General features: G+C 39.6%; 2 protein-coding genes across 2 annotated transcripts; one reads left to right on the forward strand and one right to left on the reverse strand.

Moving 5' to 3' along the window:
• The first annotated feature begins 993 nt into the window (after window positions 1-993).
• LOC140950126 (uncharacterized) lies at window positions 994-4429 on the forward strand. Its single transcript, XM_073399307.1, has 2 exons — window positions 994-1710; window positions 3142-4429. The coding sequence occupies exons 1-2, from the start codon at window positions 1044-1046 to the stop codon at window positions 3387-3389; spliced, it is 915 nt and encodes a 304-aa protein (XP_073255408.1). The 5' UTR covers window positions 994-1043; the 3' UTR covers window positions 3390-4429.
• Window positions 4430-4454: 25 nt separating this feature from the next.
• Window positions 4455-24830, reverse strand: LOC140950125 (protein ECT2-like). The gene is made up of 22 exons (XM_073399306.1): window positions 24622-24830; window positions 24197-24282; window positions 22977-23357; window positions 21676-21749; window positions 21494-21521; window positions 21194-21293; window positions 20300-20418; window positions 19292-19357; window positions 18188-18389; window positions 17301-17440; window positions 16648-16764; window positions 16370-16438; window positions 15917-16027; window positions 14607-14703; window positions 13953-14034; window positions 13226-13304; window positions 12752-12871; window positions 10294-10444; window positions 9562-9716; window positions 6732-6817; window positions 6100-6192; window positions 4455-4891 (listed from the first exon to the last, which is right to left on the reverse strand). The coding sequence occupies exons 1-22, from the start codon at window positions 24680-24682 to the stop codon at window positions 4759-4761; spliced, it is 2550 nt and encodes an 849-aa protein (XP_073255407.1). The 5' UTR covers window positions 24683-24830; the 3' UTR covers window positions 4455-4758.
• Between the last annotated feature and the right edge of the window lie 2129 nt (window positions 24831-26959).

Below are 26959 nucleotides of genomic sequence, written 5' to 3' on the forward strand. Positions count from 1 at the left end.
AACTTTGCCGAATTCCACAAAGTTTTGTTTTGTTTTCACTCAAACCACATAAAAGGTGAAACGGTGGGTGGCCTTACTACGAGAAAAATGCTTTGATCGGCATTTGAAAAGGCGGGTGTATTTTTTTTATTAGTCCATTTTGGCAGAACAATATTCAAAGTAAAACTTCGTGGTGGGCCACTCTAGTAAAGTAGTAGAATGGGAACTGAGAGATTTGGGTCAGTGATTTGCTGCACAGCAGTAGAGATGAGACTGGGCACTATAACTGTTGTAAGCCTCTTTCCCAGTTTCCCAAGGGCTTCTCGATTTCAATTTTCGAGTCTAGAGCTTTCGTCTTTTTGGCAATGCGGAGCTCTTCTCGTCCAAAGTGGTGCACAACAGAGAAGAGCTATGCAGTTGAGAATGGTCTGTTCCTCAGTCTCAAAGCCGTGGCCTTTAGACGGAGAATAATGCAGTCCCAGTTTCAAAGGAGCGTTGCGTGACGACATTAAAAACAGCTGTGTAGCAGACTATGGCAGTGAAGCCTTGCTAAGGCCTGTTTCAAACGTCGTGCTACTGCCGTGCTAAGCTGGCTGGACTGTAGCTCGACTGCAGCACGACACTAGTACGACTTGGTTTCAGACGTCGAATTTAATTCACACAATGACAGTCAAATGGAACGGCTGTTGCCAAAAACAAAACACAATAATAAAAAAACGGTTTAGCAAACTTTTAAATATATTTTAATGTATTTATAATTTATGAATTGAGTTTGGCACGGCGGTAGCACGACGTTTGAAACCAAGTAGCACGACTTGGTTTCAAACGTCGCGCTACTGCCGTGCTAAAGTCGAATTTAATTCGATCAATTGAGTTCGGCACGGCAGTAGCACGACGTTTGAAACGGGCCTAAGGCAGGAACCCGGAAACAACGAGGATCCGCTTCAACAGCAAATTAAAGGTGTCATTTTTCAACCCCTCACGTGACATTAATTAAATTCACTATAACAGATCGTGTTACACAGGTAACTTTCAGTTTCTAATCAGAGGGGAGAAGCGGAAATATGGAGTTCAAAGGAAAAATTCTTCTCATTATTTTTGAATTGGCTATTTTCTTCCATAGCTGTCGAGCCCAGCAATGCGATCCAAAGCCTTTGATCATAAGGCATGAAGGCAAAAAGGCCTGCGTGTATCTTGACACAAAAGGCATCAAGACCATTGGCGTAGGATACAACATGCAGAACAAGGACGCACCAGAGGTTTTTAAAGAGATTGGAGCTGATTATAAAAAGTTTGAAAACGGACCGGTGACCAAATGGAATGTTCCTTGCAACTGTTCGTCTGTTCCTTGCCTCACTGAAGAGCAAATCGAAGATCTGCTGGACATCAGTTTGAAGACGGCAATAGCAGATGCCCGGAAGGTTATCGCCACCTTCGACAGCCTTTGCTGTCCCGTTCAGAATGTTATGGTTGACATGTCTTTCACTCTCGGTGGACCTGGTTTTGCTCAGTTCACCACGTTTGCAGCCCTTGTAAGGCGTCAGTATTGGAAGGCAGCCGGAGATGACCTGACGGTATCGAAATGGTGCATGGAGCAGGCAACTTCCCGATGCATGGAAGACGCTGGTGTTGTTAGAGAGGGATGTGGTTGCTCTGCACCGTACCCTCAACCTTGCGATGCTCAAGGGTCATCTTGCTGCGCAAGCGAAGCACAGCAGACATGCTGCAAAGGTAAAACAAACTGCAGAAGTTAAGTAAAATTATCCTTCTACTTCCGGTTAGTTCCTTGTCTAAAGGCCTTTTTACTCCAAGTCCATTATCAAGTTGTGGAATTTAGATTACCCTCTAACTCTTTAGTGCGTGGATAAAATCTTTTAGTGTGACCATTCAAATACAACCTCTTCACCAGTTCTTTCACATGGTACCATTTACTTCGTATGTAGTACTAACGTTTGAGTCTGTGGATGAAATCCTATGGTGTGACCATTCAAATGAAACCTCTTCAGCAGTACTTTCACATGGCTCTATTTATTTAGTATGTAGTACTAACGTCTGAGTCTGTGGGTGAAATCCTATGGTGCATGTAACCATTCAAATGAGAGCTCTTCAGCAAAACTTTTACATGGTACTATTTGTTTAGTATGTAGTGCTAACGTTTGAGTCTCTGGATGAAATCCTGTTGTGTGACCATTCAAATGATGAGTGATCCTCTGCAGATTTTATTGCCACCTTTTTTAAAAGCTAGAACTTGTCTTCGCATCAATGGAATTTGAAAAATAATGGTCCAGTTTTGTACTGTATTTAGGCACTGGAACTGTTTCCAGTCTTCTGTTGCGACAGATAACAAGGATGGCAATTGATTGAAACTTGCAAACGTTACCGCAACTTTTCAAGTTTCAATGCCGGCTATGCCCGCAATAATCACCAGAAAATTATTATGGTTATCAAATGTGTTTGATAACTTATTCACAACTCTACAGGAGCATTTGAGTATGGGTAAATGCACCAAGCAATGATTTTAGAGACCCCTCCCCTAAGCCAACATTAACACTTAGTTCTCACTTAGGGCAAAATGCTGGCTTAGGGGAGGGGTAGGTGGGCAGTTTCCCAGAAACGTAAAATGATCCGATTTTAGGACAGAATTGACCTCAAACAGTAATAGAGAACTTTAAGATCCTACGACAGCGACGGCGGCGGAAACGTCGCTTAAAAAGTGAAATTGCGTTCTTTCAAGTTCAGAAAGAGAAAGAAAATTTAGCTGTCGTTTGTTTACCTCCTCCATACAACGTGAAATTAGGCATTTTCCCGTCGTAATAGTCGCACAGTGACGGCAGATTTGTTGTTTTGCCTATTCAACCTATGCTTTTTTGACGTTCTCGTTGTCGTCGCCGTCGTGGCATCTTAAAGTCGTTAACATTCTCGTCACATAGGCCCTGTAAATGAATTGCAGTAAAGAGGACTTGGTACCAAACTGGACTGAAAATACGAAACAAGGAACGAACGTGCGTCGGGGAGAAAGCTCACTTTCCATCATCCCATTAAAATTTTGGCTCTTTTACAGGCTGTTATAGTCACAAAAAGCGAAATGAGATTCTGTTTATTCTAAGAAATAAAATCTTCTTTCATTTATTTTTTTAAACAACCCTGCTTGTTTTTCTACAGGTACATTGACATTCAAGGGAAAGACGTTTGACGAGCAACTGTGTTGCCCCTTTCCTCAAGCGAACTGCTGCGAGCACAACAAATGCTGCAGGCAACAATACAAAGTCTGCTGCCCACCCCCGCCAGCGGTGCCGACTTACTGCTGCCCAGCAGATTACCCAGTGTGCACAGACGGGCAATGCTCCAGGGCACGTGACGGTCACATGGTCAGCGGAGAACCCGCTGTTGGAGAATCCCCCTTGGAGTAAACAGACATGTAGACTACGAGCAGTCTCTCTTTATTCTTGGTCCGTCGAGCAAAACGCCCGAGACACGCAAATGACGACGCGCGTGACTGAAGGCGAGAGATGGGGAAATTTTTTTCTTCTCGGGCTGCCGCCCTCGTTTCTCAACTCTCTCGCGCGCGTGGACTCCCCTTTAAAATACTAAATCCGAAGAAAAAGAGAGGCTGCTTGCAGCCTAACAGACATGCGGCTTAACACGACTTTCATTGCATTTTTCATGTTTTTTCCTCGGTGAAACTATAATCTTGTAAAGCATAATTATAAGCGATAATGTTGAAAACAGCACTTTTCATTTATTTTAGGGGTTAAAAGTTATTTACAACAAAACCTGCTCCCGCAAAGTGTGATTTATTATCATGTATAATTAACGTTTATTTTAAACAGATATTTACAGAATTGCTCAGCATATGTAGGTATATTTTCTTCAATCTAAAACTCTGAATCTCTCTTATTTTTAAACTACAATTTCCTGCTCCGAACTTCTGAAAAAAAGAAAGCAATCCCCGAAACAACCGAAGTACAAGTACAATGCGAAGTCTCCTTATAATTACTCGCATTGCAGTCTGGTATATCACAATCACAGCATCCGGAAATAAGAAATGGACCAATTAGAACTAGTATCTGTTGCAGGCGCATGAGAAATTAGGAGCGCAAATAATAACGGGCCGCGAGGCAAAAGAATGCGCGCGGTCCTTCTCTCGCGTGTTTATTGTCTATTCACCATTTTTATATTGCCCATAATGCACCTTGTTTATTATCCCCCCTCCTCCCTTGAAAGCATTGTCTTCAAATTCTCTTGAGACGGCTACAATACCCAGGAGGAAATGAAGAATAGGGTTATGCAAAATATGGGGTTACACAAAGTGTATAGTGAACAATGTGAAAATGGTGAATGTCGTCTTCAATATTTCTGATGTGCCTGCCAGTTTAGTATAATACTTGCATGTGATAATATTTGATTTTAAGTAATCTATCCAAATAAAATTCAATGAATTTCAAGATTATCCAGTGATAGGAGTAATAGAGTTAATTGGCTGAATAATCTTCCAGAGCCTGTCGCAACTTAACGAAGTTCCCATGACATTTTTAAAAGTCACGCAAAGTTGCCTTCATTTTTACTGGAATTTTCCAAAGCAAAAGCTGTATTTTATTTCAAATTCTTGAGTCCCATTAAAAAAAAGTCAAGAAAGCCATTGCAGCCCTCTCTGACATCCAAACCTCTTCGGTGCAGTTTCCCGCCAAAATGTAGGATTGTAAAGATAATGTCAGGTGATCAAGAACAAAACAGAGCACCAACTTTTTCCGCGGCTTGAGAATGACGCTGACTAATTCCTTACGGGCTCATAGGCTCTGCTCCTGGGACACTTGTTGATCTCGGCCTGGTCCCTTTGAGGCAGCCTTGATTAATACGACTGGAGGGCACAAGAGGGCTGGCACTAGGAACTCGACGAATACCTGGCGAAACACTATAAAACAGAGACGAAAAAAATCATTGTTGCTCAAAGAAAAGATCTTCATCGAAATAGCTTCTTTCGCAAATAAGATGTAGGAAAGCTACTAGCGAGTTTAAGCTTCACGTATACGGCAAATTTCTCAAAATAGAAAATGAGCACATAAAAACAGCTCAAAACAATTCTTATGGATAAAAAATTGCGTGAAACTACTAATATATGTGTAGAAATAATGAACAGTAAACTACGTATAACGGGGAAACTTGGTCACGTGGTACAAATTCGCGTTTCCCGTTTGACGTAAACGTGATACTTAACCTCTCTATAGGCGAATCTTTGTTTACACTTTTTGCCTCATTAACATATGCTTATCACTGTCTGATGATGCTAATAAAATAAAAACTCTGAATATTGAAAGGGCATAACAGTTTCAGTTATCTCTAAAAATTTGAGCCCAATACCCCGAATGGTTTCGGAGAAATTCTCTTCTAAAAACTCGAAACTTTACAGAGAATGTATGCCTAATTAACTTTTTTGCCACACAGCAATTTCGCAGTTTTTGGTAGCTGATATTTCTTTCAATATTGCTCGCAAAGAGCTGAAAATTGCACAAATTGCCCAACTTCATCAGCTCTTTCGACTTTTGTATTTAATTCATATATACGGCCACGGCTTCTATGAGTTAAGTCGTATGCTAATGAGGAAAAAAGTAAACAATGACGTCAGCAAAGATTCGCCTATTGCCTAGTCTACTGTACGGCGTCTCCCCAGGCCTTCTCGGTTAATGCACTTGGGTAACTGACGTATCCGAGACGAAAAGTCTGAAAAACACTCGCTCGGACCACGTTACCAGAAACGCAAAGGCCTAGGAACTAGGCAAGGAAGGCAACAAAGGAGGAGTAAAAGAGCAAAAATTGAATGGAAACCAGACTATAACTTATTGCCTTTTACTACCAGAAAATAAATTTCTCTTAGGAGCAACTCAGCTATCAACGAAAACGCTAGGACGTCTGCCAAATAATTTCAACTAGGGTAAAATCAACAAAAATGTTCAGTTGAAGCAAGAGTTTCTTTTGCATTTCATTCGTCTGAAACGGATATTTCGGCTGAATGGAAAGTGCAGCGGGAAAGCCTGTTTTTCAAAACCGTTGGCCCAGTTTTGTGAAAAAAAAAACCTTTTATCAAACCTGCTACTCTAGTTTGGGATAAAACACGCTAAATACCTGGAAGTCGTCCGTCGAAGACGTCCAGCTTTTTTCGGAGTCTTATTCATGGATAAAGCCCTGCTGACTTTTCTTGTTGTTCTTTTCGCGACCCTGTGTTGAGAGAAATGAGAAAACTTAACACCTGGCCATTCAAGTGACAAGTGTTCTTAAGCAATTCTGGTATACAGAAAACGGTAGAGATGATCTTACGATTGCCAATGTCTCCGAGAGCGATGGGAAGAAATCTCACCCATGAGCGTGAAGATAATCCCTTCACGTTGAAAACAACAACAAGCAACCCCCTCGATTTTGAGAGAGAGGACCTCGGAAACGAAATTGTCAACTAGCGTAATATACGGAGCGAAAAATGGTCACGTGGCCATCTCTGTGGTTTGCCGTTAATGCGGTGTTTAAACTCACAACTAATTCTTTTCTCTAGTGGTAATTCTTGAATCAAATGTGGATATTTTCTTACAATTTGATTCTTATAAATGATATTAACTGGAAGTGTTTTTCAAAGATCTGTTCAGCCCCTAGTTATCTCAGAGTAGTACAAGAATTGCACGTTCTAACCAAGAAACTGATACAAGTAAAGAAAGGGGAAGCAGTATTCAACAATCCTACTTGACAAAAACGCACTCAGTCTTTACCTGACAGCGCGACTGAGAGTTCCGTTTGACATGTCGCTTTTGCTTAACATCAATTCCTGTGGGTCGACTGTGGTCAGAAAGTTTTCCTGAAAAGTAACGATATTTTGTCAAAAAAAATTTAATGGGGCTGTGTCACGGCAGTCCAGTTCATTTTGTTACATTTCGCCAATTACTTGCCCTCAATCGCTATGGAACTTAAAGTAAGCAAAGAAATTACGTGAAAATGACAAAATCGGAGACTCGAGACAAACAAATGTCTCTTGAGCAATATTTTTGAAGTTGCAAACAGCAGGGATCAACTTTGAAAAACTGTTAGGCTGAACAGTACCCTGCTAGCAGAGTCGCTTCGATCTTTCCTAGGTAAGTCGGGAAAGAGGAAGCGACTCTGCCGACATCTTCAAGTTCCTTCTCTGCCGATCATTCAGCTTTTTGGATGAGTCAGACAAGTTTTATACTGGATAAACCAGTTTTATCTGTGCACGCACGCATATTCTGGAGTTTTGCTGACTCCTTCTGCGCCCACGCTCCATAATAAAACAAATAGCTGCCGCTTCAATTTCATGCAGAAATTTTGAGAAAATTATAGATTGAACGTTCAGTTTTAGAAAAATTGGAAAACTTGTGTCTCCAGATTCGAGATGGGTTTTGTTTTGGATTTAACCATGTACTTAGCCGATTTTACTTGGGTGAACGGATCCACAATCCAGTAAGTGTTACGTGAAGTTCTTGGAAGGATAAACAAATGGGTTTTGAATGAAAATATTTAAGAAACAATATCTATGCTTATTTTTTTGTGTTTGCTATGACATTAATTCAAAATAAGATCATGAGGCTACAGAATCCATGTTGCATTTAAATGATCGATGCTTTTACAGCAGTTTGTGGATAACACCCGACCTGCGATGCCAAAAACGTCTTTGGATTTTGCGTTTTTCTACGACGTCAATTAAAATCTGAAGAAGCGGCGCTTTCTTCCCTTCCTCGCCTTTACATTTTAGCGAACCTCTTAGGAAACAAAAGGTCTTAGTTTGTGATTGGTGGATTTCGATCCGTTTTGTGTGTTTCTGTGTTTCAAGGTTAGATGCTTCGTTTTTGAAAAGCTCCGTAAGTTTTACCTTAGCTCTAAGATTATTTTAACTTCTTTACACTGAAACATGGAAAGTTTAGATTCCAAAGGTGAAATTGTTCCTATAGAGCTTCCAAATCCAGAGGAAAGGGTGAAAACGAAGCAGTACGTTCCCGCTAACATTTACATTTGCTGACAAACACAGTGGATGCTACGGTAACGGTTTGATTGACGTCGCAGAAAAATTTGAATTTGGAGCATGCTCAATATGAATTGTCGAGGATGTCGGCAGAGGTTCCTTCCACTTCCCGACTTATCTAGGAAGATCGAAGGAGACTCTGTTCGCAGGGTAGCTGAACAGTTTTCAAAAACCCTAATTTCAATCCGTTTCAATCTTCTTCAGTTTTGCCCATCCGTGGCATCTGTTGTGTTATTTTAACCTTCCTTTAATGTTTTAAGCGGTTATTTTTATGTTCCTCTTAATTTAACGGGCATTTTGAAATAACCTAATTTGGCTGAATTTCGTGACACAGCTCCTTTAAAGGTTATGTTGTCTCGCCTGTGCTTTCAATCGGTATGGGAAGGGAGGAAAGGCAGCGGGGAACGGGAAAATGAAAAATGGGAACAAAACCTAACTTGAACCCTAGCCCTGACAGTGACTTCATTTCCAATTTTCTGTTTTGTTTCCATTTTTCATTTTCCCGTTCCCATTAGGCAGATTTAACAGCAAAGCGGTAAAGTCATTTGACGACCGGAAATCGCGCGGAAAGAACTGAACAAGACTTCCGGTGCCCAATTTGCTGTTCTGCCATTCGTCAAGCCAACGGTTTGATTTGCGCGCGCCATCGTCAACTGAAGTTCCCGCACGGTGAGACCTTCAAGAGTACCTTTAAGGAGCTATGTCACGATTTCTTAGTATTACTTTAAAACACTTTCACACGTTTTTAGAATCAAAGATAACCGTGAAAGAGCAGCAGCAGGGTTCGTAGTCTTTTGAACTCTTTAAATTCCGTGACTTTTTCTATGGTCTTTTCCCGCTTATCATGACCCTAGGTTTAACCATCACTTTCGAAATTTTTCAAAACTTTTGTCTTTGGTGATTTTTTTTACTTAACTCAGATCAACAGACACAAACCGTGATGTCCAGCAAAGGGCGCTATGGGAAGAACAAAGATAAGTCCATATTCGGGCGATGTACTTTCTCCTTTGATTCACATTCGCCACTTTAAAAACGAGTAGGAAACTGGGCCGAGCCGAGAAAACTTTGGCAAAGACTTGTAGGCCTGTTTTTAAGGAGAGGGGGGAAAATTAGCCAATAGGGAGTTTAAGCAACGTCGACGGCGACTGGCTAAGAAAACATCACTTAAAAGGTGAATTCGCGCTACTTCAAACTTTATCGTGCTTATTCCAACTCGTTCAATTCGTCAAATGTTGGCAAATGTTTAAGGAGTTAATTTCTAAAAGACTGTATCAGAGTTCTGGAAAAGAAAAAGGAAGTCGCTGTCTTGTGTTCACACCCTCGGCAAAAGGTTGTAGTCCGCAGCGACGGCAAAGAAAAGAACAAAAAAGCGTAAGGCACGTGCACTGCTCTTGTTTTGCCAATCTAAGCCTATTGCTTTTTTCCCGGTCCCGTCACCGTCGCCGTCGTACCGGCGCGTCCCGAGTAACGATCCCAGATTGCGGGACGTATTTCGGCTGCAGTTCCCTTCTCGTTTCTAAGGTATTTCGTGCTGTTGCTGTGAGAGGGGCAAACACTGTACATACCGTATCAGCCGTGCACGCTGTATTAGCCAGTCCAGTAGTAAGTTTTTGCAGCCATTCCTGTTTGTTTATCTCATCGCCTACGAGTCTAAACATCAACAATTTCTCTTTCATTTCCTGGGGGCAGCGGTAGATGATTCCAAACAAATTTTGACAATCTGTAGGGCAAAAAAACAAACAACGGTGATCAATACAAAAGAAAATCCATGAAATACTAAACGTCAATTTCAGTTGGAAAAAGAAAATAGCACCGTCATCATCATCATTATTATTATCGTCGTTATCGAGATTTACTCAATACTAAGTAGTGCGCGCGCGTAAACCAGCGTCATTTTGGCGGTATAATTAACGTGATAGTCGTCGGGTTTTAGCGAGAATGTCGTGGTGCTATCCACTGGATATACGCAATTGGTTTTCCTGATACTTATGCGCTGGATACATGTAGCGATCTATCCGGTCGATAGCGCTATCCAGCTTTTGAATAACTGGAGCCAGGTGAACAAACGAAGAGTAAAACAAGTAATACTCCTAGTTACTCGGTTACAAAACATCGGGTTTAGCACCGACGAATGTTCGTGCGGCGACAAAGTGAAAGTGCGCGCGCAAAGCAACCTTGTCGCTTGCAAAAACTCACGAAAAATAGGTGTATACAGGGGTGTGTAGTGACTGGTTAAATGACTTGCCCTTTTTTTCGCAGTCTGTCTACTAACACGTAGTTCATAATGCACTACATACCTTCATTATCGCGGATGTCCACCACGCGTCTGACATGTGACAGTGGCATGAATTTCACGTGCTTATACGCCTTTTGTGGTGTGCGAGCTGCCGGACTTTTCATGGGTAAAGGAACGTTATTCATCATTTTTAAGCCTCGTCGTTTTGTTACCTACCAAAGAAAAAAAAAGAAAGGATAAAAAAGAAAGGAAGAAAGAAAGTAAGAAGTGACAAATTCAAAGGGATACCCAGTAGGGCATTGTAAACCAAAATATACAAAGTTCACTCTTTGAGCTTTGTAATAAACCAAACAACAAAATGCGATGTATAGCCACCAGCGCAGACGTTCCTTTGACTCGTCACGAAATCCTCCCCCAGCGTGACAGCAACGTATGGTAATGAACGCGTGACGAATTGCTAAAAACGTCTGCGTGGGAGGCTATTGGTTGATTTACAAAGAGGAGAGATTTTTCTATACCAATCTTGCAAGGCTTTGTAACACAAAACCAAAGAAGACGCGGATTGCGTTAGAAAATACATTGGTAAATGCATTGTCGGGCCTGTTCACCGCATTTACTCGAATAAGCGCCGCATTTGGAAGAAAGAAGTTTATAAGCGCCGCGGTCCTGATATAATCAAAATCAGAAGGCTTAAGGTGTTTCGATACAGTTTTTCAAAGGCCATACCGATATTTTTCAATCGCCTTAAAAGTAGTTTTTTCCTTGTCCGATCGCTATAAAATTTTCACCAGTAATTGGCTATGGATTGAAATTTGTGAAAATGTAGTTTTAAGTAAAATCGATATTACTATGACATCAATAAACAAAAAACTTTGAAATTGATAAAAGTCGAATTTTGTGTGATCTAGACCTGCTACTGAAAATCCAACACTAGGAACTTAAAGTTTGGTGTTTAGCAAACAATCTCCGTAAGAAGTAAAAAATTCTGTATGTTTGAATTCGAATAAAACGAAAATATATTTCAAACCTTAAATTTTCAATAGCCGTGATAGGTTATGCAATAAAAACGTTATAAATGACTCAAATTATTCTTACGTAGCGTAAGAATGATGCTTAATATCATGTTTTGATGCTAGGAAATTTTGGTGTACTTTCGTTCATGCGATATTGAAATCTAACCTGTTTTCTCACCATCTGTATAAGTGCAACTTCATTCAGAATTTGGACTTTCAGCGCTTTCTTGTATATCTCCGAAACGACTCGAACGAATTTTTTCAAAATCTCTTCACATAATCTTCATAATGTATATAAAAATGTCCGAAACTTTCATTAAGATTGATTCACTGTAACACCTTGAAATTTCAAGACAAACCTATCCGACGAACCCGTCAAAAATCTGCGCTCCAACATTCACTGTTTTGACGTTATGGTAATTTTTCCAAATTAATGCGGACAATACATATATCCATGACTAGTACATTTCAGTGTGAGTATTGCCGATATTTTACATTCAAAAGATGCGATAAATTCAAACTAAGATGTACTAGTCATGGAGGTACGTATAGTGCGCATTATTCTGGAAAAATTAGCATAACGTCAAAACAGCGAATGTTGTAACGCAGATTTTTGACCGGTTGGTAGGACAGGTTTGTCTTGAAATTTCAAGGTGTTGCAGTGAATCAATCTTAATGAGACTTTCGGACATCTTTATATACATTATGAAGATTATGTGAATAGATTTGAAAAAAATTCGTTCGAGTCGTTTCGGAGATATACAAGAAAGCGCTAAAAGTCCAAATTCTGAATGAAGTTGCACTTATACAGATGGTGAGAAAATGGGTTAGTTTTCAAGATCGCATGAACGAAAGTACACCAAAATTTCCTAGTATCAAAACATGATATTAAGCATCATTCGTACGCTACGTAAGAATAATTTGAGTCATTTATAACGTTTTTATTACATAACCTATCACGGCTATTGAAAATTTAAGGTTTGAAATATATTTTCGTTTTATTCGAATTCAAACATACAGAATTTTTTACTTCTTACGGAGATTGTTTGCTAAACACCAAACTTTAAGTTCCTAGTGTTGGACTTTCAGCAGCAGGTCTAGATCACACAAAATTCGGCTTTTATCAATTTCAAAGTTTTTTGTTTACTGTTGTCAAAGTAATATCGATTTTACTTAAAACTACATTTTCACAAATTTCAATCCATAGCCAATTACTGGTGAAAATTTTATAGCGATCGGACAAGGTAAAAACTACTTTTAAGGCGATTGAAAAATATCGGTATGGCCTCTGAGAAACTGTATCGAAACACCTTAATTTTGTCAGTTTAATACGGAAAATGATAATACCGAAGTTTAATAACACAATTCTTTATCACGTAAAACTTTCAAATAAACGCCGCCCTCGAATAATCGCCTCACTTAAGGCGTGAAAAATTGATTAAGCACTTATTCGAGTACATAAGGTATGTGATCAAAAGCGAATTTAACCAATTGATTTATCCGCACCTCCATGCTGTCACTGAACAGGAATATGGTCACAGCCTCTCCTTTACCGCAGATTGTGTCACTCAACTCGAACGTGTCAGCTTTTGTTACATAAACACGATGCGATGATAGAACATATGCCTAGGAACAGAAACACATTAGCCAAGCAGTAAATAATATAACCTGAGTATTGGAACATCCTTAGAGGTTGAGGGAGGAAAGATAAGAAACGATGAAGGTGGGGGAGGTCACCTGAACTCTTGCTTGACGATTACATCGCAATGGGCCAATAGCTTTCTGGTCGTTTCGATACAAGTTGTTTCAGTCGAGGTGTAAAAAGTTTCACGAAATTGCCTTCTTTAGAACGAAGAATATGCATCCCAATATGTTTTTCTTGTTCACACGCTAACTATACTTTAAGTGATCGAAATTGTTGTGCAGTTTCAATGCTTAAGTTGGTATCGAAACGACCAGTTTCTGGCCAAAAATACTTACAGGGCATCCATCGACGTCTCTCAGAATCTCGAACATTTGAACCTGCCCTTCTGTTTTCCTTTTGTCTTCATTTATGTGACTGAAAGAAGAAATGGCCCACAGAGAAAAAATGAGTAACGTCTTAAATGCAGAAAGGTATAATCAGATATTAAAATATCGGCTTTTTACCACTGTGCTTGGTAAGTGGTTATGAAACACTCAATCACACTCTCATGTTTTCGCGCGCTTTTTGCCAGCCACGGGTATTCGCTGCGACCTCTGATTGGTTCAATGGATTGTCTGGCAACGCCATGATTGGACAGTGTACAATAACTTAAGTTGATCATGTCCGACGAAATCGTCCACATGTCATTTTGTGGCTGAAAATTTCATGGGAATAGCCCACGTTCGATATATTAAAATTCTAACATGACTCCGAGGCTTTAGGGTCAAAACTGCAAATTTTTCACGACTTCATTGTCTCGCAATTCCCAGAAGAGAATTGAGCGAAAAGAAAACCAAACCAAATATAGAAAAATGACCAGAAAGCCTCGGAGTCCTGTTAGAATTAGAATATATTGAACGTGGGCTTTTAAAGAAATGGAAAGTTAACATAATGTATGTCCCAAAAAAGTTTCGGTTTGTCCGCGGACTAAAACGGTGACCCTCGTGAAGGTATGTCCTTTATGAAAAGAATAATTATTTGCAAGCCTGCAAATGTTAAAAATAGCACAAGAAAGCGCCTTACGTCATAACGTTCTTGAGTGAGTCCACCGCCAGGCCAAGAGCTGTGTGGTCGGGATTTTTCTTGTCTGTGTGCTTCAGAAGATCTGTATGAGAGAGCGTTGTGAAACAATGTCAAAGCAACATCTAACAGCCATTAGTTAACCTTCTCAAACCCACGACGAGAAATTATCGTGTCAGTAATTTGGATTTATCGCCGTAATTAGCGAAAACATTAGGACATATTTCGCTTTAAATATTCCCAAAAATTATTTCATCTGACAGGCTCCTTTCATATACTCGAACGGTATTGTCAGGTTTTCATACTGGTGCTTTGGGCTGCAATGACGGATCATGTTTAATACAGACCTTTAAATTCGAGGACGAGATTTGACTTAAGGTTTAGTGCGCGTATTCTCAAAAAATAGACACACGGGAAAGTTTCAATGTACTTTTTTTTCGCCAGAAAAGGTAGTACAATTATTTTTGTTGAAGGAGGTTAAGCCCTTTCCAGATGACAAAGTGATTTAACTTCTTAAATTTGATAACTATTCCCGTCACTACGACGTTAGTCGACCTCGTCCTACAATCTAAAGGTCCATAATTGGTACAAGTGCAAAGGCAGACCTAAAAGAAGTAGGTTGGTTCTAGTTTAATTTGTACCAAGAGCAATGCAAACCTGAAAGAAGAAGATTCATGCTTGGAAGTCTTTGTACAGGTCTGATCAGTAGCTCAGCCAAGCTTTGTCTTCCGCATTCTGGTCTGCTTAGACAGGCCTGGTTAAAAGATGATCAATTCCAAAAGAATCGCCAGTGAGCAGATGGGTCGGTGCCTGAGTGTTATATTACGAGGGTCCTTAATCTTTCGGGATCCGGGATTCGCGTTTTAAGAAAGGGGTGGAATCGGGATTTTAAAGCAAACTGGGGGCAAGATCTCGTGATTTAAAGTATAAAGGCGATGCAGGATCTAGAAAATAACCATAAGGATTACGGGATTGAGCGAAAGTTTTGATCGGAATGACGGGATTCCTGTTATGTATCAAGCTCTCTGATGTTGCAGAAAACGGAAAAGCCGTTAAACAACGAGAGCATCTACAATTTTTATCAGTCCTTGTTCTCCCAAGGAGACGTACGTGTTCAACGGTAATCCCTCCAATAAGCTCCAAGGGTTGGGGGAGGGGGTTAGGCAAGAAAATAGCCGGAAGTAAAAAAAAAACAGTTTCTGCCGTACAGTGAACATTTTAATCACACTTACTTGTAAAAATCTTAAGTGAAAATTGAAAGATGTAATGTAACAAAATATAGCCTAAATAGAGCATGTGTTTTACTGTTTTGAGAAGTAAAGCTGTTCAGGTTAGATTCGTGACAAACAACATCAGCCTCCACCGGTAAACTATATGCCTACAACACGTCAATGGGAAATTCAAAATTCAATGTTTCGGACCCCAGTAGACCGTGTTTCCCGACTTTTTCAGACTCAAAACACGGTTCGAGTTATTGGGGGTAAAAATGTATAGAAATGATTTAAGGGGAAACAAAAATTACTTCGAGTTAGCGGGAGGTTCGAGTTATCGAGGGTAAACTTACAGTAAACGTATGAAGGAAATCAAGGGAGAATCGATTATGGTTCGAGTTAGCGAGGGTTCGAGTTATCGGGAGTCAACTGTAATTTTTGAAATGAGACGGTGGGAGCTTATCAATTTTTGGAAATTCATGTCATTTCCTCTAAAATGCCATCACTGTAAGGGACCAAAACCAGGACTTTAATCGCTTTATATTTATCACTTATCTCAGTTACATCGAACCTTTGAGTTAAATTTCTGCAATCTGCTGATAAACAGTTATCCTCAAAGAATTCCGTTTACATTAAATGATTTTTTGGAGTAACCATTTAAACCGTGACTTTTGGGGGCGGGGGGCTTAGTGGAATGACTGGGCAAGAAAAGGTCGTTTTCTAAAAAGTTCATCAAGGAAAAGGAAGAAAATTTACCTTTAGAAAGGCGTGAAATCTTGGGAATTCTCGATCACATCTCGCTACAGTCTCCTTTGTCATCTCAAAGTAGTTGACGAACGGTGGATAGACCTTAACTAATTCATCCGCCTACATTAGTCAAAAGACAGAAAACATACATGGAGTTCAAAACAAGGATACAGTGGAGCCTCTCCTTTGGGATACCTCTATTCAAAGGACACTTCTATTCAAGGGACACCAAAAAATGTTCGCATAATCTTTGTATTTGTTACCTCTATACTACTTGTCCCACGGAGCGAAAGAGAGGGGACGAGTAGGGGAGGACCCTGGTAACGAGGTTGACTCGCTTGTAAGAAGCAGAAGTATAGTGATTTGACTGGGGAAATTATGTTATTTCGGAAGAGTAGCCACCTAGAAGAGGTGGTGGATAGAACATCGGACTGGCACTACATTAACTATTTACAAACTTACGTGATTACTAATAATATTCCCGATGCATTTATCCTCTCTCCATTCATTCAACAGCGCTTCAAGTTCATTCTGCAGTAAAGAATGAAATCAAACATGATCAGATGCACTGCGATCGTGCAAAACATCAACTTTTGAATTAAGTGAGCACTGAGTTAAAGGCAGAAGGTACGAAACTAGCGAGTTTGAGGAGGGTCCTTATTGTTCGCGCTTGGGTTAGAAATGTCACAGGCCACCCACCCCTGGGAGTCTCTGAAGAGTTGCTAAGGTAATTGTCTCACCATGATTTTATTGTGAACCTCCAAGATGCCTGGTAACCGACCAAAGATCGTCTTTATGTCCTCAGCCGAGATAATGGATCCACCACATGGTTCTTTTTCTAGTGGCTCTTTGAACACCTACAATATACACATACAATGAACAGTCACAACTTAGGTGCTTAACTATTACCATTAACAGAGTTCATAAACGTTTTCCAAACTTTTTCCAAGACTCAAGGCTATAATATAAGCGATCGATAGAAACCTTGACAGTGGGTAAAAATATCCTGAGGCCCTAGTCCCAGAGGTTTTTCTTAATTTTTAAACAAACCAAAATGAGCAGTGACACCGGGGTAGCAACTGTCTCTGAGTGTCTGTCTCTGAGTCTTGGCCTGGGCCCAGTGTTCGAAAGGTGGATAACGCTATCCACCGGATAAATTTCTATCCAGTGGATTACGCAAGTGATTTTCCCGACACTTAAATCCGCTGGATAGTGTTTTATCCTGTGAATAGCGCTATCCAACGTTTGAACAACCGGAGCCTGGTCAGGGATTGAACCCGGGCCTGCCGCTTTGCAGTCTGGTAAGTAACTAACTGAGCTAGCAAGTCAGTAACATAATATTAATGTTTGAAAAGAATATGAAAACAACATTGTGAAATTGTGTTCCATTCACCTTTAGAATGTTAGTAAGTATTTCCACATAGTTTCTTTCTGTTTGTAGCAGCTCCATGGCCACCTGCTGTCGTGATGTGAGAGGTTTAGGGGGTGGAGCTATGGGTGTGGTCAACGGTGAGATGGTTCCACTTGGAGTTTCTAGAGGGAGAAAATAAACCATAATTATGGAAATGAAAGAGAAATCTTTACAACAAGGTTCCCCGTAAGTGTCTGAAGATGCTACAGCAGTTTCAGTTAACAAATTATATGTAAAAAGTAAACTGAATTTGCTTTTTAAGCTTTCATATCTGACTTCTATTAAATTTCGCCCTAACCTTGGGTTATCTTAACCCAGCTTTGAACAATGTGGCCCTGGGTAACTTGCCATTTACATGGGAAAACCAGAAATTCAGGTTGGAAAATCAAATGGTTTGTACATGCCATTCCATTTAAGAAGCTTTAGAAAATAAGGAATGTGATTTGAGTTGATGCTACAGCGTGCAAAGAAAATAATTTTTACAGCTTGCCCTTTGGGCAAGCTGAAGCTAGCAGTTACTAGCCCAAACGTCATTTCCACTAGCCCCAAAAGCTTTTTGACGAGCAGAATTGATTTCACAGTTCTTCTCTTATTCGAATTCCTCAAAAAAACATCACTTGCCCGTCGGGCAAGTTAAAAACAGAATTAAGTAGCCCGATAACAAAATCCACTAGCCCCAGGCTGTCGGACACTACTTTCTTTGCACGCTGTGCTATATCTCAACTCTTTTTGGTCTCCCCACCTGATCTGGATACACTTTGTAGCAGGTTATTCTTCCACACTGTTAAATTTAATAGTTTTATTTTTAAGTACAAGATTTTCAACTGGATGGTTGGTGTACATTTTAAGGACCCCAGGTCATACAGTACCTTTGGGTGTGGCAGGTGACACCAAGGAATTTTCCAGAAGAGATCCAGACACTGACAACAGGTCACCACTCTTACGCTTTGGATGGAAAAGAGGGGAGTCTGGGGAAAGCAGATCACTAAGGTCTGAGTCCTTAAGTTTGCGGCGTTTCCTCTTGCGACTGCTGACTGGTGTGTTGTGCATCGTAGCAGGCTCAGAAGGATCCTTAGAATGAATAAATTTTGATCAGTTTTTTTTTATCATGTATTAAGAATTATTTCCGACATTACCGGTATTTTTGTTGGACCACTGCCCAGGGGGAGGGGGTAATGCCATATGTAGACTAGTATGTGTTGCCTGATAGGGTATGGTTTTTTTGAGGGTCTCTATTCTTAATTAGGGTATCATTTTTGCCCTTGTTGACATTGTGTTCCTGGTGTGATCCATAGATATAGCAGCTGTACGGTATGTACATAACTGTATCAGGCTTCAGATAAAATTCAAGTGTCTATTTGCCTGGCTGTATAGGAAACCAATCGTCAGTTAAAACTGAAGTATCCAATAGAGTATTAGGAGTATTGAACAGGGCATTAGTTTCCCTTTTTATCATCCCTAAATAGGATAAGGTTTAGGAACCTGGGAAGCACACACCATGACCTGGAGGGAGGAGTTCCCCATAATAGCCAATACGGGAAGGCTCTACCTAAAGGGGTACTTTTTTCAGGTAAATGAAAGGATAGGGATTTCACTAGTTGAAGTATTGGAAAGGGTAGGGAAATCTGTCATTTTGCTCTGTAGAGGACCTCAAACTAAAAAGTCTAGCAGAAGGATTTTATGGCTGTGAGAAAATCAAGAAAATTTCCTGGGTTTGTGATTAATAATCATATGTAAAAGACAATTCATTTACAGCTGTTGAAAGGGGTGCAAAGTTCTATACTAGTGGTAACATTTGCCAGTGGAAGGAATACAAAAGGGGTACTACCCTCTCTGTCAAAAATGGTATATAAAAGGGTAGGAGGTTGGACCTTGGGGCGATGCCTTCCCGAGTACCCCCTCCCCGCCCCCTGGAACCCTGACCTATCCTGTCCCCCCAGGTGCACAGCTTTGTTAAAACTTCTATGACCTACTGTAGCAGTGAAGTGATACAGTGACTCATCAGCACATGCATCCATGTGAATGCTTGCCCAAAACCACTGAAATTGAAAAAAAAAGACACAAATCATGATTAACAGCAAGGTAAGACACTACTCACGCTTATTGAAATGTGTCTTCGTACTGCTCTTTCAACAAAAAATAATAAATTTAATAATTAGTAAATAAGGAAGGCAATGCTTTCTTATCATAATTATTGATTGTAATGACTGGATATTGTTAATTTCAACCATTTAGTTTCAATAGAGGTACATCATAAATAAGCATAATATTTACCAGAAACATCACTTTATTTTGAAACAAGCATGCGATTGGGGCAGCATGTCTGGTCCACAATTGGTTGTATTTTCCTTCATCATATTCTTAAAATAAAGCCAAACCGAGTGTATCAAGTGCTTGGTTCCTGCCTTCATGGCTTCTTAATAGAGGTTCAATTTACCATTCCCTTTTACAATCATTTCAGCACTTTGATTACTGACTGCTCAACAGAGAGTGGCCACTTAAAATAGGTTTAACTGTAACATGTTGTTAAAGCTTAAGACGGAATCCACCAGGAAATTGGGTAATTTTAATTTTCAGTGGACAAAAACCTTGTACCAGAATAATTTAAAGAATATTGAATTCTTCCTTACATTTTTCAAGGGCTAAAGATGTAATTAATCATCTTTAGTAACACCAAAGAAAATTTCTCATGGGAGCCTGAGAACATGAATGTCACATTTCACAGAATTACATCTTACACATGAAATTTTCAGAATTTTACCTGTGTAATCACAATTCTTGTGAAATTTGACATCATTTTCTCGGGCTCCCATAAGAAATTATCTTTGGTGTTATTACAGAAGGCTAATTACATCTTTAGGCCTTGAAAAATGTTAAAAAGAATGCAGTATTCTTTAAATCATTCTTGTACAAGGTTTTTGTCCACTGAGAAATCAATTAAAATTACTCAATTTCCTGGAGGATTCCATCTAGAAGCTTACCTCTTGCTTGACGGCCTGGCAATGTGATTGCTCTAGCAAACCACTTGGAAGTTCTTTGACACTGTCTTCTACAACCAGGTGAGTGCAGCGAGGGTCACTAGCTTCCACAGGAACTCCACCTTAAACACAAAACATTGCAACATTTCAGTTGAGGGTCCTTGGAAAAGAAATTAAGAGTGTCCTACATGGCTATGGTTGTTTCATGACAAAATGCCACCATGAAAACAAAAATGGTGGGTAAATGGGTTTTTTACAGTGAAAGTGCACTTCTGCTTCAGCTGTGACCTGAGAAAACAGCAAACATTTAGTGACATCACCACTGGTTTCCCAGCAAAATGGTGTCTGAAGAAAGGGGGCTGAAATTCCATACTAAATTTGATGCATCACTATAGAAGCAATGCTCACATCTGGGTAGTGATGGGTCATCAGTATGGAATTTCTGCGCTACTGTATTTCCCCAGATCTGGTTAGTGATGTGTCATCAGTATTGAAATTCTGAGCTAAGTCATATTTCCCCAGATCTGGTTAGTGATGAGTCGTCATCAGTATGGAATTTCTGCACTTTTTCCTTAGATGTCATTTTGTGGGGAAACCAATGGTGGTGTGGCAAACTGAACATTGGCTCATGTTTTTTCAGGCTACTTCAGCAATGAATTAAGGGACATTCCACATTCCACTAGTAAAAGCAAATAATCCAAACAGAAGAGTATGGGATTAATAACCCCAACTGTAGCGAGCATACAGGTTCATTTAACAGAAAAATAATATTTGAATGGTTAATGACCCACTGATGATCATGTCCACTTAATACAGACTTAAACAGGGTGTTCTGCACTTAATTTTGGGACCACCAGACCTAATGCATTTCACTGTAAATGGAGTTAAAATTCTTACCTTGCTTCTCCGTAGATTCTTCCATGTGTTTCTTCTCCTCTTCCGGGAATCCATGAAAACTGAGATAACACCCGTGAAATGGCATCATCTTGTACTTTTCCTGAACAAAATAATTACAGTACTGAATTTTTAATAAAATCACTCAAATTGGTCATGAACTGTACATCTTTGATACCAGAGAGTTAAGGCGAAATACATGCACACAGCTTACAATAATAACTGGTATTGAGTCACCAAGGGCACTTTCAATTTTACCCTACCTTCTTGTTAATTAAAGGGAGAAAAAACAAACAAACTCACCATTCCTTCATCCATTGCAGTTGCTCCCCTAAAAAAACAATTCCATTTAAAATTAAGTTATGTACTACACGTTCATATAAATGATAAAATTATATGTGTTAAGTACCATGAAAAAACACCAGAATTTTTTTGACATTTTTGCTGATCTTGGCAGTGTACAGGATACTTTTCAAATTACTTACAGCTCATTACGTCTTTCCCAGCACCTTGTTACCCACTCTTCTGTCATAATCATAGTCCCCAAACTTACGGCAGTCTGTTGGGAGGGAGAAAATGTTAGGGAAGGGTGCATATTAATGTATATAGCACTATGACACAAAGGATAGGAAATAAAGTTAACTCTGAAGTGTAAATCTAAGTGCAAGAGATGAACCGTAAAACCTTCTGAGCATTAGTCTTCAGATGTTTTAAGACATAATTATGGAAACGAGGCACTGTGGTGAAGTAGCAAATAAAATAAGCCTCTTAAAAGAGTTATCAGGGAGAAAGGTGAAAAATCAGGGAGGAGGGAGAAACAGCCGAAAAAATTAGGGAGGAGGGAGAAAAATAAGGGAAAAAATAGGGAGAAAAGAAATTAAACTGCCCATTCCTCTCCCCTGTCTTCACTGGTCTTGGTAAAGGAAATCAGGGAACCTTGCGAGGCAAAGAAAAAATCTTTGACCTGGAAAGGAACTGAACTCAAAACACCTTAATGGGATTCATCATTGCTTTGCTGACCATTGGGGAAAAACCCACAAGAGGTTGCAGGGCTCAAAAAAAAGCCCTGTCCGGTCATCTGGGAAAAGTAGATTTCCTTGTTGGGTAGGTATCTCTTTAACTTTCATTTATCCAAAGGGCAAGTGAGGTTCCAGGCAAGTCATCTAGTGACTAAATCGTTAGCTAAGACAAGCAAGCGATGGCCTTGGGCAAGCAAAATGTGAAAGCTGCTGGAATTCAAGTCTTTTTCGAGCCCTGGGTTGGTGACAGTACAGACCTGATGACTTGAATGATTCATGAAAATGAAGGGATGGTTTAGTTCTTCCTATGTAAAAAGGAAGATTTCATAGGCTCAGGAAATTATTAGAATTTGGAAAAAATGCGAGTGAAATGGTCCCTAATTTCAGCATACCCCGTGGTTACATATTTAACAAGGGTGACATATCATGCTCACAATTTATTGCTGTTTATTTTTTTTTTACTTGTTTATTGTATCAAGAACTCCATGCACTGAAAAGTTTAGACCATAAATTTTCTGAATTTTCGACAAAATAACTGTTGGAATCCTACTTGATATGCTCTTTTGTGAGTATAGGTTTTCTAAACCATCTTTTAATGCCCTGACATCTTCATTCATAATATTTTAAAACCTTGAACGCCATCTTGGCACTGAGTTGCCAAAGAAATTTAATAATTTCACATGTTATATAATATATTTATTTCCCGCCAAAATTAAGGAGTTATTTGTCACCCATGATATTACTACAGTTACAGTAATATTACTTACTCTGTATTTCTGTCCATGTATTGAGTTGGCAACAAGCTGTGTGACCCTTCCACTAAACTCTCTCCTTATACTGCCACCCATATGATGAACAAGATTACAAAGCCTTCCAAGTTCTTCCTTTTTACGAAATCCAGTGAAGCATACGATGTTATTACACATGATTGTACAGTAAAGTGGCCTTGAATTATACGGTAAAGGCTGGTCTTCTCTGGCACATGCATGTACAATTGGTGGTCCAATGATTCTATGTTCTTCTTTGCGTAAAAGTTCAAAATTTTCTCCTTCAAAAGGTTCACACACAAATACTATTTCAACATTATCAGTTTGTGATTGCAATGCTTCCTTAATGTTTTCTGAAACGGTTACTGGAATCTTCAAGGCCTGCAAAGAGAGAGATACAATTTTATTTATCACAAAAAATTGACCATTTTCACAGTAGATGCAGACAGGATAATGATAGATAAATTGACTGCCCTGAAACTATGTTGAGGGGGTTCAGAAGAGGGCCTTTCATATTATCAGCCCTGAGTGAACCTATGAGGACAACCTCAGTCACTTCAACCTCTGTAGCCTGGGCAGTCGGAGAGAAGCACTTGCCCTAAGCTATTTAATGACATGTGCATTCCATCACACAAGCTTCACCAACTAGTCCCCCAATGGGCCCAATCACTTACCTTTAAATCCATGCCATTTGTAGTACCACTTATTGTTTTAGGCGATCCTTTTTACTTTCTATGACAAATGTTTAATTGTATGATTTACAGGGTTCTTATATAAGTTTTAAAGTAGACAGTGAGCTAGGATGTAAAAGTATGCGGCTTGATAATTGAGTGCTATAGGCAATTTCAGGCTTTCATTCTCTCACTTTACCCTTTTTCCCAAAAAAGTAGATTGCTCAAACCTCCAAGTAGCCGGTTTTTTAGCCAGCTGCCGGTACTCAATGAGAACCCTGGTCTGATATGTAATGATATTTACTTTTTTGATTTTTTGGTATATATATTTCTTGTACTGTATTTCGATATTGTATTAATTACTCAATTCAGCTTTTGGCTGCTACGTAATTATTTGTTAATAAACTACATGTATCTATCTATCTGTATCTATCTGTACCTATCTATGTGTCATTGGGGTGACAGAACGTCACGATAAGCTTCTTTAACAAAAGTAAGGGAACCACATTTCCCAGGGTAAGAACTTATTGAATATTTTATTGCTTTTACCTCTGCTGCTTTCATGAGTTCTTCGTTTTCGCCATTTTCTTTGCCCACCACACACAGTCGAGTTTCCATCGTAGAGCTACTGCTTCCTAGAAATTGTAACTTATCTAATTATTAATATTACGACTTATTTAAGCCGGCTTATTTCAGGATGTCAGGATATATTGAATTAATGGCTGCCAAATTCAGTGCATTCCCGCAGGAAATTTATTGAACAAGGCCCACTGGCAGACGTACGCCTTCTTATAAATGTAATACACGTGTACGAAACTTGTTTTTAGGCTCGATCCCTTTGATAGATGAAATTTTAACTTTGCATGAACTAAAATGAATTATTTCTGTCATGTAATAGACAAAAAGTAACACGGATTATACAAAAAATTATCCTGTAAACAGAGGCTTCGAGCTTGCTCAAGAAACGAACTGACCTTCATGTGAAATACTCTGATGATCTGAGGCGTCCAAATTCCCAGAATTGTCGACATCCATTTCGTCTAAAAGACCAGTTTATCCGGTAAAATTTGATCTGTATTCTTTTCAAAAAGTGGTGTGAAATCGTGGAAATGAAAGGGACCGAATTTCGACGAGCAGAAATTTCCTTTCAAAAATGGCGGTTGAACAACGGTTGAATAGAGCATTTCCATATTTGGGAGTGTTGAGCCCTGGTTCATTACTGGTCATCGTTAGCAAAACAAATACATTGTGATGTACTGCTACATGGAAACTCCTGCCACTCCAGCCGACCAGGGCCAAGCAATAGGGAGGGTTTTTTCACTGACCTTGGGCTAATAAAGTAAAGGATAGCATATGTTTAAAAAATAAACCTATTGACTTAAATTTTTTTGTAATAAGGTCAATCAATCCTGTCCTCTCAAAGATATTGTACAGTAATAGGCTCCTAACGATATCAAATGACCGACTGAATTGATTTGTCCTACAAGGGCTATGGGCTCCTGGTCCTACCTTTTTCCCAATTAGAACGTGTAGAACTGGGAAGTGTTAGTGACCTATTTTTTTTTTCTGTGCAAAGATTTATGAGTGCTTGATTAAGCACGAAAGCAGAGGATAGACTTTGGACATGGAGACATCGGATCCGGACAGCGCCGTGTGCCTGGGTATAAGGACCTGTAGGCGTTCCTGGGGGAAAGGGAGAAGAGACAGGCGAAAAGGGGAGAGATCCTCCTTACGACCTCTAAAATCTCCCCTTTTCTAATCCCTAAGGAAGGCCTGATACTCAGTCTACATACAGCAGACTTGGGGCGTCGGACTTTGGACACTGGTCATCGAACATCGGAATTCAGAGTTCGGAGTTCGGATGTTGGACTTTATTTTGACCAATCAAGGTAATTCCTCTGTTTGCACTGCGCAATTCACATCACCTTTCCAAGACTTTGAATTCCTCCAGAACGCTGACACCCATTTCTAAGTTAATTTTAATTTTTTTCAGGGAGGTTATGCCCCGGTGATCATTTGACATCGGTAATCATGTACCCCTGGGCCCGCCCCCTCACTCTCTCTTCTTCTTTTCTGTTCCTTTGTTCTTTCTTTCTTTCTGTCTTTCTTTCTTTCTTTCTCTCCTTTTTTGGCTTTCACTTTTCTTGACGCTCGTGTACGTTTAAAGACAGAGTGTAAAGTAATACACCAAGTGAGCCGGAGCAGCATCTAAATTATTCAATGAATAGGGAATGACAAAGCTTTCAACAACAATTTTTCTTTATACAGACAGCCTATTTTCGTCCTTTCGTTTCGGAAGCTCTTCTTGAAAACTATACTCCTCATTGTTGTCTCGAGCATAAAATTTCCTTTTCATAAAGACAAGGAGAAAACAAGGCGTACCCATAAAATTCTTGCGGTTTACATTTTTCAGTTTCATAGTCACGTTCTAAAAGTTTGGACTAAGAGACGAAGACCATCGGAGAAAAACCACAGAAAATAATGGTCCGATACACGCCGTTTGAAGCACTTTTATGGGAAAAAGTGGTCAAAAATGGTCGGGTTCTTCAGTAAGATTAACACTGACCACAAACCAGACTTTCTGTTACTGTTCGTTTAAATTTTATGCCTCAAAACAAAATAAATCAACAAATAAATAAACAAAGGTTTAATTGATACTGGTCGATATCAAAACAAACTGATCCATTAGTGATTTTAGCGTACGTCGACTTGGAAAATTTTTTTTAGTACCGTTTTCTTTCGATTCACAGGTAGCTTTGTGTACTAAACGATAAGGCATTGTTTGATATGACCCAACACTTAACCCTTCAACTTCTAGAATGAATGATGACGTTTGTTTTTAAAGTTTTGAGTCCGTGGATGAAATCCTATGGTGTGACCACTGATATGAAGCCTCTTTTGCTGTAATTTCACTTGGAGTTTTGTTTTTCAGCATTTTACCACATGAAATTTGGAATTTTTGTCGAATTTTATCTTTGCCCTCTTCTGGGAGATAAAAGGTTAATTTTCTTTCCAAGTATCGTGATGGGGGGCTGGGCTTATCAGATGACAAAACCTCCTGTGTATACAAATTTTAATCCATTTAACCACTTGAAAATCAAAAGTGGACGGTCAAAAAAGATGCCAAACGTCACCAAAGTCGTGGGAAAGCGCCGAATGGAAAAACTTCTCATGGGATATCAACTAAAAGTCGTCACGCCTTTTCATTACATCCTCGTGGAACAAACGAATTCTGTGTGAGATCAGATCAATTCCGACTTCAAATTCATTGGGAGCATCACTGAGTCAAGCAGTCGAGCGCGAGAAGTGATC

Source organism: Porites lutea, chromosome 10, assembly GCF_958299795.1.
Source record: "Porites lutea chromosome 10, jaPorLute2.1, whole genome shotgun sequence".
NCBI classification, from domain to species: domain Eukaryota; kingdom Metazoa; phylum Cnidaria; class Anthozoa; order Scleractinia; family Poritidae; genus Porites; species Porites lutea.